Raw genomic sequence first — 11,463 nt, 5'->3', positions numbered from 1 at the left:
GAGACTGTCCTCTGGATCACACTCTGTCCCCCAGGGGAGACAGCTAGAGGAGACTGTCCCCAGATCTTAGGTCTTCTGAGATCTCTTTTGTTTGAGGCATGGTTCTCATCAGGCAATGCTTCTTGTGAATAACAAACTAACATTTTGTTAGTGTTTTTATAGGGCAGGGCAGCTCTAACCAACATCTCCAATCTCATCTCATTGATTGGACTCCAGGTCAGCTGACTCCTGACTCCAATTAGCTTTTAGAGAAGTCATTAGCCTTGGGGTTCACATACTTTTCCCAACCTACACTGTGAATGTTTAAATGATGTATTCAATATAGACAAGAGAAATAATATAATTAGTGTGTTATTAGTTTAAGCACACTGTGTTTGTCTATTGTTGTGATTAGACGATCAAATGTGATGATAAATTTATGCAGCATTCCAAGTAATTCCAAAGGGTTCACGTACTTTTTCTTGCTGCTGTATAAAACACCATAATCGGCGTTCCAGAGGTCTATTTGATACGAGAAGGTTCTAGAAGGTTCTAGCACCAGCCGAGCCTCCCTCTGTAGCGCCAGGCAAGTGTTTTTGGGGAACCAATTAGAAGTCGTTATCACATACAAACTTTATATATGCTGGAACTCAGAATCTAATGTGCTTTCCAAAAATACCATGTTGGCTGTGGTAGATCGGTGATTTTCACTCAGTGTTTATAAGCCATGTTGACAAGGAGTCAGCTAGAGGAGGCTGTCCCTCTGGATCACACTCTGTCCCCCAGGAGAGACAGCTAGAGGAGGCTGTCCCTCTAGGTCACACTCTGTCCCCCAGGAGAGACAGCTAGAGGAGACTGTCCCCAAGGAGAGCCAGCTAGAGGAGACTGTCCCTCTGGATCACTCTGTCCCCCAGGAGAGACAGCTAGAGGAGACTGTCCCCAAGGAGAGACAGCTAGAGGAGACTGTCCCTCTGGATCACGCTGTCCCCCAGGAGAGACAGCTAGAGGAGACTGTCCCCAAGGAGAGACAGCTAGAGGAGACCGTCCCTCTGGATCACTCTGTCCCCCAGGAGAGACAGCTAGAGGAGACTGTCCCAGGAAAAAGCATCTATTTAAGAGAAAGGAGTTTCTGGACACACAGCCAGGGGAGGAAGGGAGACAGGATCTTCTCCTCCCCCTATAAAATCTGCGTTGCGAGCAGAATCAAGACATTAAAACGGAATAAAAATATTCTAAAATGTATTGAACTTATTAGAAAATTATGTTATAGAAATTAACAAAAATGCATCAGTGATTCGTATTTTCCTGCAATTTCTGAAACCGGTGTGTGTGTGTGTGTGTGCTTGTCTACTTTGTGTAACCGTTAGCGATGATGCTAATGATAACATTCTTCTTGTAGAGCTGGAAAGGAATTCCCCAAAAAACTTCTGAATAAAATATGAACTACAAAATAGCCTATGCTTACCTGGCAGAATGATAGCTAAGCATCTCTTTCCTTTCTCCCTGTCCGTTCTCTTTCCCTGTCCGTCTCTTTCTCCTGTCCGTCTCTTTCGCTTTCTCCCTGTCCGTCTCTTTCCCTTTCTCCTGTCGTCTCTTTCCTTTCTCCCTGTCCGTCTCTTTCCCTTTTCCCTGTCCGTCTCTTTCCTTTTCCCTGTCGTCTCTTTCCTTTTCCCTGTCCGTCTCTTTCCCTCCTGTCCGTCTCTTTCCCCCGTCTCTTTTCCCTTGTCCGTCTCTTTCCCTTTTCTCCTGTCCGTTCTTTTCCCTTTCTCCCTGTCCGTCTCTTTCCTTTCTCCCTGTCCGTCTCCCGCACTCTGTCCCTCCCTCGGTCGCCCTCTCCCACTGACCCAGACAGACAGCAGACCTCTCCTCTCTGTCACAGTCTGCTCCCCAGCCTAGCCAAAGGAACTGTTCATCTACAGGCCGAGGGAATACTTTCACTAATCAGAGATTCTCCCAGCACAGCAAGGACAAACACTCAGGGATTCAATGGGTCCAAGATTCCCTTCTAACTAAACCCTCCCTTATTAATACTGTAGTTCTGTGTGTTCCTTATGCAACAATGCAGCTGCTCTGCCCTATCCGTAACAAGTCTATTTTCATTCTAGATAGTCACTCCCCAACAAACACCTTGTGTATCCACATATCTCCATATCTCTCTACTCAAGTGCATTCCATATAGCCAAGGCCTAGTCGTGCTTAGAGAGAACGACCGTTTCTATCGAATGTTCGGCTATAGGCTACCTTGCCTCTCTCCTCTGGCAACAGCCTGACTCACACTGACACATGCTTCGCAACCGCTCGCTTTCTCTCCGGTGCACAACCGGGTCCCTCTCCCACATATATATGACCCTGGAGTATTTTTTTTAACTTTCAATTATTATAATTTTTTTCTGCGTAGCATCAATTAAGCATGGCACAATATAACGAACCACTCTTAGTCACTCGTCACATTTAAGACCTCGGGAAAACTGAATTGAAGACATTTTGAGACTAAGGACCCACGGACACCTGAAAACAGAGAACACCATCGTGAGAGTCTCATCTTTCCATAGGGGTTTGTAGACAAACAGGTGGGACGCTACAAACGTTTTTCGTGAGAAAAACCAATTTTCTGGACGTCTCGTGTCTGACAAACACCGCTGTAGCTAGGCCACCTTCCACCGCAGGTGCGGGACGGCCGCAATTGGTGAATGCTGTGGATTGAGACACAGCCCATAAAAAAAGACACTTAATTAGATTTGCGCCGGGGCGCAGACATCGACTAAACGGGGGTTATAAAGAATAACCTATAGGATTAAAAATACGCAGGTACAGCCGACTAGCGCTAGCTAACACAAAATGGATACTTGGGAGTCAAAGTATCGATATAAATCTTACTAAATAATATTCTGATTTCTAACTATAGATTTCCCCCCATCACTTTGTAGCGTGGCCAGTTTAGTGACAACAAGGGTGAACTACGTGGCCAGTTAGTGACAACCAGGGTGAACTACGTGGCCAGTTAGTGACAACCAGGGTGAACTACGTGGCCAGTTAGTGACAACCAGGGTGAACTACTGACAGCGTGGCCAGTTAGTGACAACCAGGGTGAACTACGTGGCCAGTTAGTGACAACCAGGGTGAACTACGTGGCCAGTTAGTGACAACCAGGGTGAATACAGCGTGGCCAGTTAGTGACAACCAGGGTGAACTACGTGGCCAGTTTGTGACAACAGGGTGAACTACGTGGCCAGTTAGTGAAAACCAGGGTGAACACAGCGTGGCCAGTTAGTGACAACCAGGGTGAACGCAGCGTGGCCAGTTAGTGACAACCAGGGTGAACTGCTGAGCGTGGCCAGTTAGTGACAACCAGGGTGAACTACGTGGCCAGTTAGTGACAACCAGGGTGAACTACGTGGCAGTTAGTGACAACCAGGGTGAACTACGTGGCCAGTTAGTGACAACCAGGGTGAACTACGTGGCCAGTTAGTGAAAACCAGGGTGAACTGCGTGGCCAGTTAGTGACAACCAGGGTGAACTACGTGGCCAGTTAGTGACAACCAGGGTGAACTACGTGGCCAGTTAGTGAAACCAGGGTGAACTACGTGGCAGTTAGTGACAACCAGGGTGAACTACGTGGCCAGTTAGTGACAACAGGGTGAACTAGCGTGGCCAGTTTAGTGACAACCAGGGTGAACTACGTGGCCAGTTAGTGACAACCAGGGTGAACTGCGTGGCCAGTTAGTGACAACCAGGGTGAACTACGTGGCCAGTTAGTGACAACCAGGGTGAACTACGGCAGTTAGTGCAACACAGGGTGAACTGACGAGGCCAGTTAGTGACAACCAGGGTGAACTACGTGGCCAGTTAGTGAACACCAGGGTGAACTACGTGGCCAGTTAGTGACAACCGGGTGAACTAGCGTGGCCAGTTAGTGACAACCAGGGTGAACTAGAGCGTGGCCAGTTAGTGACAACCAGGGTGAACTACGTGGCCAGTTAGTGACAACCAGGGTGAACGCAGCGTGGCCAGTTAGTGACACCAGGGTGAACTCCGTGGCCAGTTAGTGACAACAGGGTGAACTACGTGGCAGTTAGTGACAACCAGGGTGAACTACGTGGCCAGTTAGTGAAACAGGGTGAACTACGTGGCCAGTTAGTGACAACCAGGGTGAACTACGTGGCCAGTTAGTGACAACCAGGGTGAACTACGTGGCCAGTTAGTGACAACCGGGGTGAACTCCGTGGAGTTAGTGACAACCAGGGTGAATACGTGGCCAGTTAGTGACAACCAGGGTGAACTACGTGGCCAGGTTAGTGACAACCAGGGTGAACTACGTGGCCAGTTAGTGACAACCAGGGTGAACTACGTGGCCAGTTAGTGACAACCAGGGTGAACTACGATCGCGCCAGTTAGTGACAACCAGGGTGAACTACGTGGCCAGTTAGTGACAACCAGGGTGAACTACGTGGCCAGTTAGTGACAACCAGGGTGAACTCAGGAACGAGAGTGTTCCATTCATTTTCACCTGATCGTGTGTCTGTGTAATGTCCATTCACAGACAGAAGGACTTTATGTACAGTAACACTAACTTACATCCTATAATAACCACTCACTCACCTGCACAAGCATTAAGGAACAGCCAGTCAGTTTTCCTCATCCTGTTCTTAATCTGTTTGGTCTTCTTGAAATCAATGTTCTCTGGATGGTGATGCTGCTCCTCTCCGCTGCCCATCGCCCCGTCCGCCAGCTCAATCCTCTGGAAGTCCATCTTTACCTCCGCCTCCCTCTTAGAGGTGGGTGGAGAGGTCATCCTCAGTCCCGGTCCCTGTCTCCCGCTCAGCCCCTTACTGCTCACCCCACTCCCTCTCCACCTGGCCCCGTCTCTGTCCTGTTCATTGATGATTGAGGATGTGGAGGAGGGAGCCTCCTCGGACTGCCCAGCCAGCTCTATAGGAATAGCCTCCCGGTTGTTAGGTTGAGGCTGGGGGTGGTCGCAGACGATGCACTTCCGGGTCTTGGGATAGTTCTGGTAAGTACAGGCAGTGCAAGTCCAGTGCTGCCCGCCACCACCTCCACCTCGGGTGTTGAGTCTGTTGAGTCTGTTCCGGTCGTTGTACTCCTCTGTACAAGGGTCCATAGGGGGAGGGGCTGGGCGGCAGCCCACGTTGGTGCCTGATGTCTGGGGGGCCTCCGTGGGGCTGCAGGGGGTCCTCTGGTTGCGCTGACACAGACACTGGGTACAGCGGATGGCACGGGGCCAGTTCAGGTAGGTGCACATGTGACAGGACCACTTGGAGCTATTCTCAGCCATGCTGGGGGGCTTGACACGGGGCCTGGCACTGGAGTCTGGGTAGATTAGGAGGCTACCGCAGCTTCCCTCGGGGCTTGGAGGGTCCCGCCAGCCACAACCAGGCTCTGTACTAAGACTGCTGGGGCTGCTATTGTAGGGCTCCTTTGTGATTATGGGACTGCTGGGACACTGTGCACGACACATGGTGCACTTAACAGCGGACGGCCAGTTCTCATAGGTGCAGTAGTCGCAGGCCCACTTCACTCCCACCTCTGTCATCACGGATGAGGTAGAAAGAAAAACGGTTCTGTTCCCGTTACCAAGGGGATCAGTATGGCACTGGCTGCGGAGACAGAAATGCACAGAAATGTAAGGGCTACTTTACCAAAATTGTTTCCTTATATATATATAAAAAATTAAAAAAATGGGTAGATACATAACAAATATGGATAGGGTAAACTTTTAGCTTAACAGACAATAAGATAATAATAAGTGTTTGGAAAGACGACACATTTATCTGCATTTCATTCCGTTTTTTTTAAGCTTACCGAGGACAATTTCATGTTCCGTACACTCCCAASTCAGGAAATACCGGCTAGCTAGTAGCTAAGGGGCCCACCACAGAGTTTAGTACCTTGAGTAAACATTGTACTTTGGCAAGCAACTCAACCCCCCCCCCCAAGCCAGCGTTCATTGACGTTAGCTAGCGCGAAATGCTAACTAGTTCGCTTTTGTTACGGAGGCACCACCTGTCGGGGTTTGAAACGGACAGCCATGTTTTTTTTTACCGTCTGTGTCGGGGTGAAATATTGAAATAACCTCCCCCCAACGTCCCGTTTTTAAAAGGATATTATTCGAAGTTAACTAACTAGTTAGCTACGCTTGCTAGTTAGCGAACGGTTAGCTTGCTAGCTAGCTTTGCCTGTTTGCCAATCTATCAACTATTAATATTAGCTAACGTTAGCTACTAGCTAGCTAATCCTATTATACTCAATAATGAAGAACATTGTCTTTGTCATYGATCAATAGAGTATTGTCAGTAGCTACTAAAACTATAGCTACCTACCTAATTAACTAACTAACTCRTTGATGAATCGTATCTTTCCCTGTGTACTTTTCCTCCTTGGTCCAGAACCATAACAAACCTAAATCGCTCAGTCCTGCCTCCTCTTCGTTCTACCGAGCCGTTCTAGTCCGTTCTTCCAGTTGATTTCGTTACCCTTTTCTCTCACATGTTTTTCTTTGCCCACTGTAAACTCTTATGGGGAAAAAAAGGGATTGTGTTATAGTGTAAAGCTCCCTTCCGTTTCGCTCTTTATATCATGTTGTCAATACCCCGGACTCCATGGTTAGTGGTGATGAATCGTTCGCGAACAACAACGATCGGCTCTTTTTTTTGAACGGATCTTTTTGATGAACGTCGGGAACCGAATTGCATTTGTGAAAGAGCGGTTCATTTGGCTCTCTCATTTGCTTACTGTTACGACTGTTTTGGGGGGGGGTTAGCTCCAGACGATTTAACTGCAGATAATTATACAAAAAAAAAATCTGAAGTTAGTAATTCCTCACCGAAAGAACAATCGTTTGTGAGGATACTCATTCTGTTTTACACCACACGCATTTGTTTGCAGTGAATTTAATTTGTTTCTCCATTTCTTTTGCAGGCCATCTAATCATTTGGTCAGGTGAAATGTATTTGAAGTCATATGTCACGATCTGATATGATGTCAGGCAACTTTTTAGGCTTTACATTAGAGATTTGCGATTTTTGTCACGGTTTTAGGTAACTTAATTTTTAAGCACTAGGTCTACTGAACGAAGTGCCGTTTATGAGCTAAATGAACGGTTATTTTAGGCGAACGTAGCCAAATGAACCGGATCTCCGAAAAGACCCTAGGTAATATCACAATTGCAATTCCTTTGGAGAGTCTCAATCGCATTCTCCTTGTAATCCTCTCTCTCCTCGCCTCCTTCTCAAAACCCATTGGAGGACAAGGTCAGAGGGGCGGGACCTCTGGTTTTGTCATCCAATGGGTTTCGAGAAGGGGGTGAGAAGTGACGGTCCCGTGTGCAGTTGGCAGAGCATGGCGCTTGAAACGCCAGGGTTGTGGGTTCAATTCCCGCGGGGCCTAGTACGAAAAAATAATGAAAATGTATGCACTCACTACTGTAAGTCGCTCTGGCTAAGAGCCTCTGCTAACTGACGTAAATGTAAACATGTAGAAGAGAGAGGACGCGAGGATCAAGCAATTGAGGTACTCCCCTTGCGTCATTTCTCATCGCCTCCGCAAAAACCATTGGATGAGAAGCTCAGAGGTCTCCTCTCCGAATGCCTAGCCATACAAAAAAATCGCCAGTGTTTTTATTGGCGGCGACGAAGATAGAGGGGAAAGACATTTTAATCTGACTGAAGGAGTAGTACCACAGATACTTTGGTAGGACATAGATATTTTGAGTATGTTATTCACCTTTCCCCCAGTTCCCATTCTGCGTTAAAGTGTTTCAGTTTTCACCCCACCCAGTAGGTGGGGGCAATACACCTTTTTTGGTTGTAGTCAGACAGAGATGAAGAAATAGATTGAGGGGAGAAATGCAAAGATGATATATTATATTGATAAGATAGTTAAGTGACCGCTCTAACGATGGAAATACATGTCCTCAAAGAAGGAAGGCAGGCCGGAGGCGAGATCAGGTGGGACGATTYTAGCCAATGAGAGGGCCGATACGCAAAGGTGTGTAAAGTAATTAAGTAGGAATTCTTTAAAGTAGTACTTAAGTATTTTTTGGGGTGTATCTGTAATTTACTTTACTATTTATATTTTTTATTTTTGACAACTTTTACTTTTACTCCACTACATTCCTAAAGAAAATAATGTACTTTTTACTCCAGACATTTTCCCTGACACTTAAAAGTACATTTTGCATGTTCAGGCAGGACAGCAATATGGTCCAATTCATCCCTACTGCCTCTGATCTGGCAGACTCACTAAATACAAATATTGCATTAGTAAATTATGTTTGAAGTGTCTGTCTGTCTAGTTTGCTTAATATCAGGAAATTGATGTATAGCATTTACTTTGTACTTTTACTCCAATATAGACAACTTTTTCCACCACTGTACTTAAGTACATTTAAAACCAGATACTTTTAAAAAAACTTTTACTCAAGTAGTATTTTACTGGGTGACTTTCACTTTTACGTGAGTCATTTTCTATTAAGGTATCTTTATTTTTACTCAGGTAGTATTTTACTGGGTGACTTCACTTTTACATGAGTCATTTTCTATTAAGGTATCTTTACTTTTCTCAAGTAGTATTTTACTGGGTGACTTTCACTTTTACGTGAGTCATTTTCTATTAAGGTATCTTTACTTTTACTCAGGTAGTATTTTACTGGGTGACTTTCACTTTTACGTGAGTCATTTTCTATTAAGGTATCTTTACTTTTACTCAAGTACGGCAGTTGGGTACTTTTTCCACCGCTGGATACGTGTGTGAACGACAGTCACAACTAAGGCCTTTTATCAATTAGATCTGCTCACCTCTTGCTGGATACACATCGAGTATCCTCGATGAAAGGTGGCTACCGAGAAGGGAGGAGGACAATTTTCCATTTGCCTACGAATTTACACACTCCTCGACCACTCAAACACTTATCGGTTTCAGGGTCACAGAGGAGAAAGGACGGAGCAGTCCTCGACCACTCAAACACTTATCGGTGTCAGGGTCACAGAGGAGACAGGACGGAGTACTCCTCGACCACTCAAACACTTATCGGTGTCAGGGTCACAGAGGTGACAGGACGGAGTACTCCTCGACCACTCAAACACTTATCGTGTCAGGGTCACAGAGGAGACAGGACGGAGTACTCCTCGACCACTCAAACACTTATCGGTGTCCGGGTCACAGAGGAGGACGGAGGACGGTCTTTTGCCCAACTAGAAAACCCCTAAGTCGTTTTTTCTCAAAGTTGCCATAATGTCACGTGCAACCTAAACATTACAAAACTTCTATTAAATCAAATAATCCTCATGTAATGTGACACTTTCTATAAGACCTCCATATAAAAAAGGTCTTAACTGGCACGGGCAGACAAATCTTCTCGCTTCGCCACTTGCTCTCTGGAAAATGTCAATTTTCTTGCAAGTTAAAGTTTTTCTAAAAGAGCCACTGTGACACTTCAAAATGCTCACCTGTTTAGCTAAAAATAATATATATATATATCAGTACCAGTCAAAAGTTTAGACACACCTACTCATTCAAAGTTTTCTATATTTTTACTATTTTCTACATTGTAGAATAATAGTGAAGACATCAAAACTATGAAATAACACATATGGAATCATGTAGTAACCAAAAAAGTGTTAATCAAATCAAAATATATTTGAGATTCTTCAAAGTAGCCACCTTTGCCTTGATGACAGCTTTGCACACTCTTGGCATTCTCTTAACCAGCTTCAGGAGGTAGTCACATGGAATGCATTTCAATTAACAGGTTGCGCTTGTTAAACGTTAATTTGGGTGACTTTCTTTCCTTCTTAATGCGTTTGAGCCAATCAGTTATGTTGTGACAAGGTAGGGGTGGCATACAGAAGATAGCCCTATTGGTAAAAGACCAAGTCCATTTATGGCAAGAACAGCTCAAATAAGCAAAGAGAAAATGACAGTCCATCATTACTTTAAGACATGAAGGTCAGTCAATCCGGAAAATTTCAAGAACTTTGAAAGTTTCTTCAAGTGCAGTCGCAAAAACATCAAGCGTTATGAAGAAACTGGCTCTCATGAGGACCAACACAGGAAATGAAGACCCAGAGTTACCTCTGCTGCAGAGGATACGTTCATTAGAGTTACCAGCCTCAGAAATTGTGATCCAAATAAATGCTTCACAGAGTTCAAGTGACAGACACATCTCAACATCAACTGTTCAGAGGAGACTGCGTGAATCAGGCCTTCATGGTCAAATTACTGCAAAGAAACCACTACTAAAGGACACCAATAAGAAGAAGAAGACTTGCTTGGGCCAAGAAACACGAGCAATGGACATTAGAACGGTGAAATCTGACTTGGTCTGATGAGTCCAAATTTGAGATTTTTTGGTTCCAAGCGTCGTGTCTTTGTGAGACGCAGAATAGGTGAACGGATGATCTCTGCATGTGTCGTTCCCATCGTGAAGCATGGAGAGGAGGAGGTGTGATGGTGCTTTGCTGGTGACACTGTCTGTGATTTATTTAGAATTCAAGGCACACTTAACCAGCATGGCTACCACAACATTCTGCAGCGATACGCCATCCCATCTGGTTTGCACTTTTTGCATGTTATTTTGGCATTAATACGTGTCACGTTTGCAAACAATGTTAATAAAGCCGCAAACGAACATGGTCTCTTTTTTCTTTCTTGAGTAAGGCAGCTCCAAAATACAGGTGTATCAGCCTAGCTCAGTGCTTTCTGTGGTGATGGGGCAGCGGGCGGAAAATACAGAGCGTAGGGTTGGTAATGTTCTCTAGTTGCGCCGTGATTGGCCCAGTGTCTGTCACTCATGGGGACACTACGTCACTGCCAAATCTAAGGGTAGAGCATGAACATTCAAGCCCCTTGGGTGCTGCTATAGATTTACATTAGAAGTGCCCATCCAAGAAGACTCAAGGTCATTGGCCACAGATAAAATGACGTAAAATCACGTTAAATCTACCGTAGCTTTGATTGGACTGATCATGTCAACATCATACTTTCAAAATCTTAGCTAGCAGCCATCATCATGAATCAAGTCAACTATCTACTGGCAAATCCTTTTCAATCTTTGTCATATGAAGAGAAGTTCTAGATAAAACCTATCGGTGATCATTGGCCATTGGACATAAACATTACACAACAAGTTGGAAATCGCAAATTCAACAATGAGTGGTTTGGAAGGAATCAGTGGCTAACTGCAAGCATTGCAAAGCATCACTAGCCTGCTATTCAGTGGAGTGGACGTGTGGTCCAAGTCTGGGTTTAAGGGTCTCTTTTCCAAGCTTAAAATGATAAACATTCACATGCAACACCATGGGACAGAAAAGGTTGAATACATTGTCCATGCTGTCAATACAGTATGACTTCTGCCGTGTTCAAGACAACTGGAAACTAGGAACTGGGAAATCTCAGACTTCAGTGAGTTCAAGACAACTGGGAACTAGGAACTGGGAAATCTCAGACTTCAGTGAGTTCAAGACAACT

The 11,463-nt window shown here is 45.2% G+C and overlaps 1 protein-coding gene across 3 annotated transcripts in view; it reads right to left on the bottom strand.

The window, feature by feature from the left end:
- The window catches only part of LOC112077358 (ubiquitin thioesterase ZRANB1), a 34,644-nt gene extending 27,976 nt beyond the window's left edge, over positions 1–6,668 (bottom strand). The window contains exons 1-2 of one of the 3 annotated variants that reach the window (XM_024143875.2): positions 6,318–6,668; positions 4,579–5,594 (exon numbers count right to left, since the gene is read on the bottom strand). In XM_024143875.2, the coding sequence (XP_023999643.2) occupies positions 4,579–5,530 (952 nt within the window). In that variant the 5' untranslated portion in view covers positions 5,531–5,594; positions 6,318–6,668. The other 2 variants (XM_024143874.2, XM_024143876.2) reach the window with 2 other exon arrangements.
- Positions 6,669–11,463: the final 4,795 nt, after the last annotated feature.

This window comes from Salvelinus sp. IW2-2015, unplaced genomic scaffold (genome assembly GCF_002910315.2).
Source record: "Salvelinus sp. IW2-2015 unplaced genomic scaffold, ASM291031v2 Un_scaffold4480, whole genome shotgun sequence".
NCBI classification, from domain to species: Eukaryota; Metazoa; Chordata; class Actinopteri; order Salmoniformes; family Salmonidae; genus Salvelinus; species Salvelinus sp. IW2-2015.
This window is presented reverse-complemented; position numbering and strand designations above follow the sequence as displayed.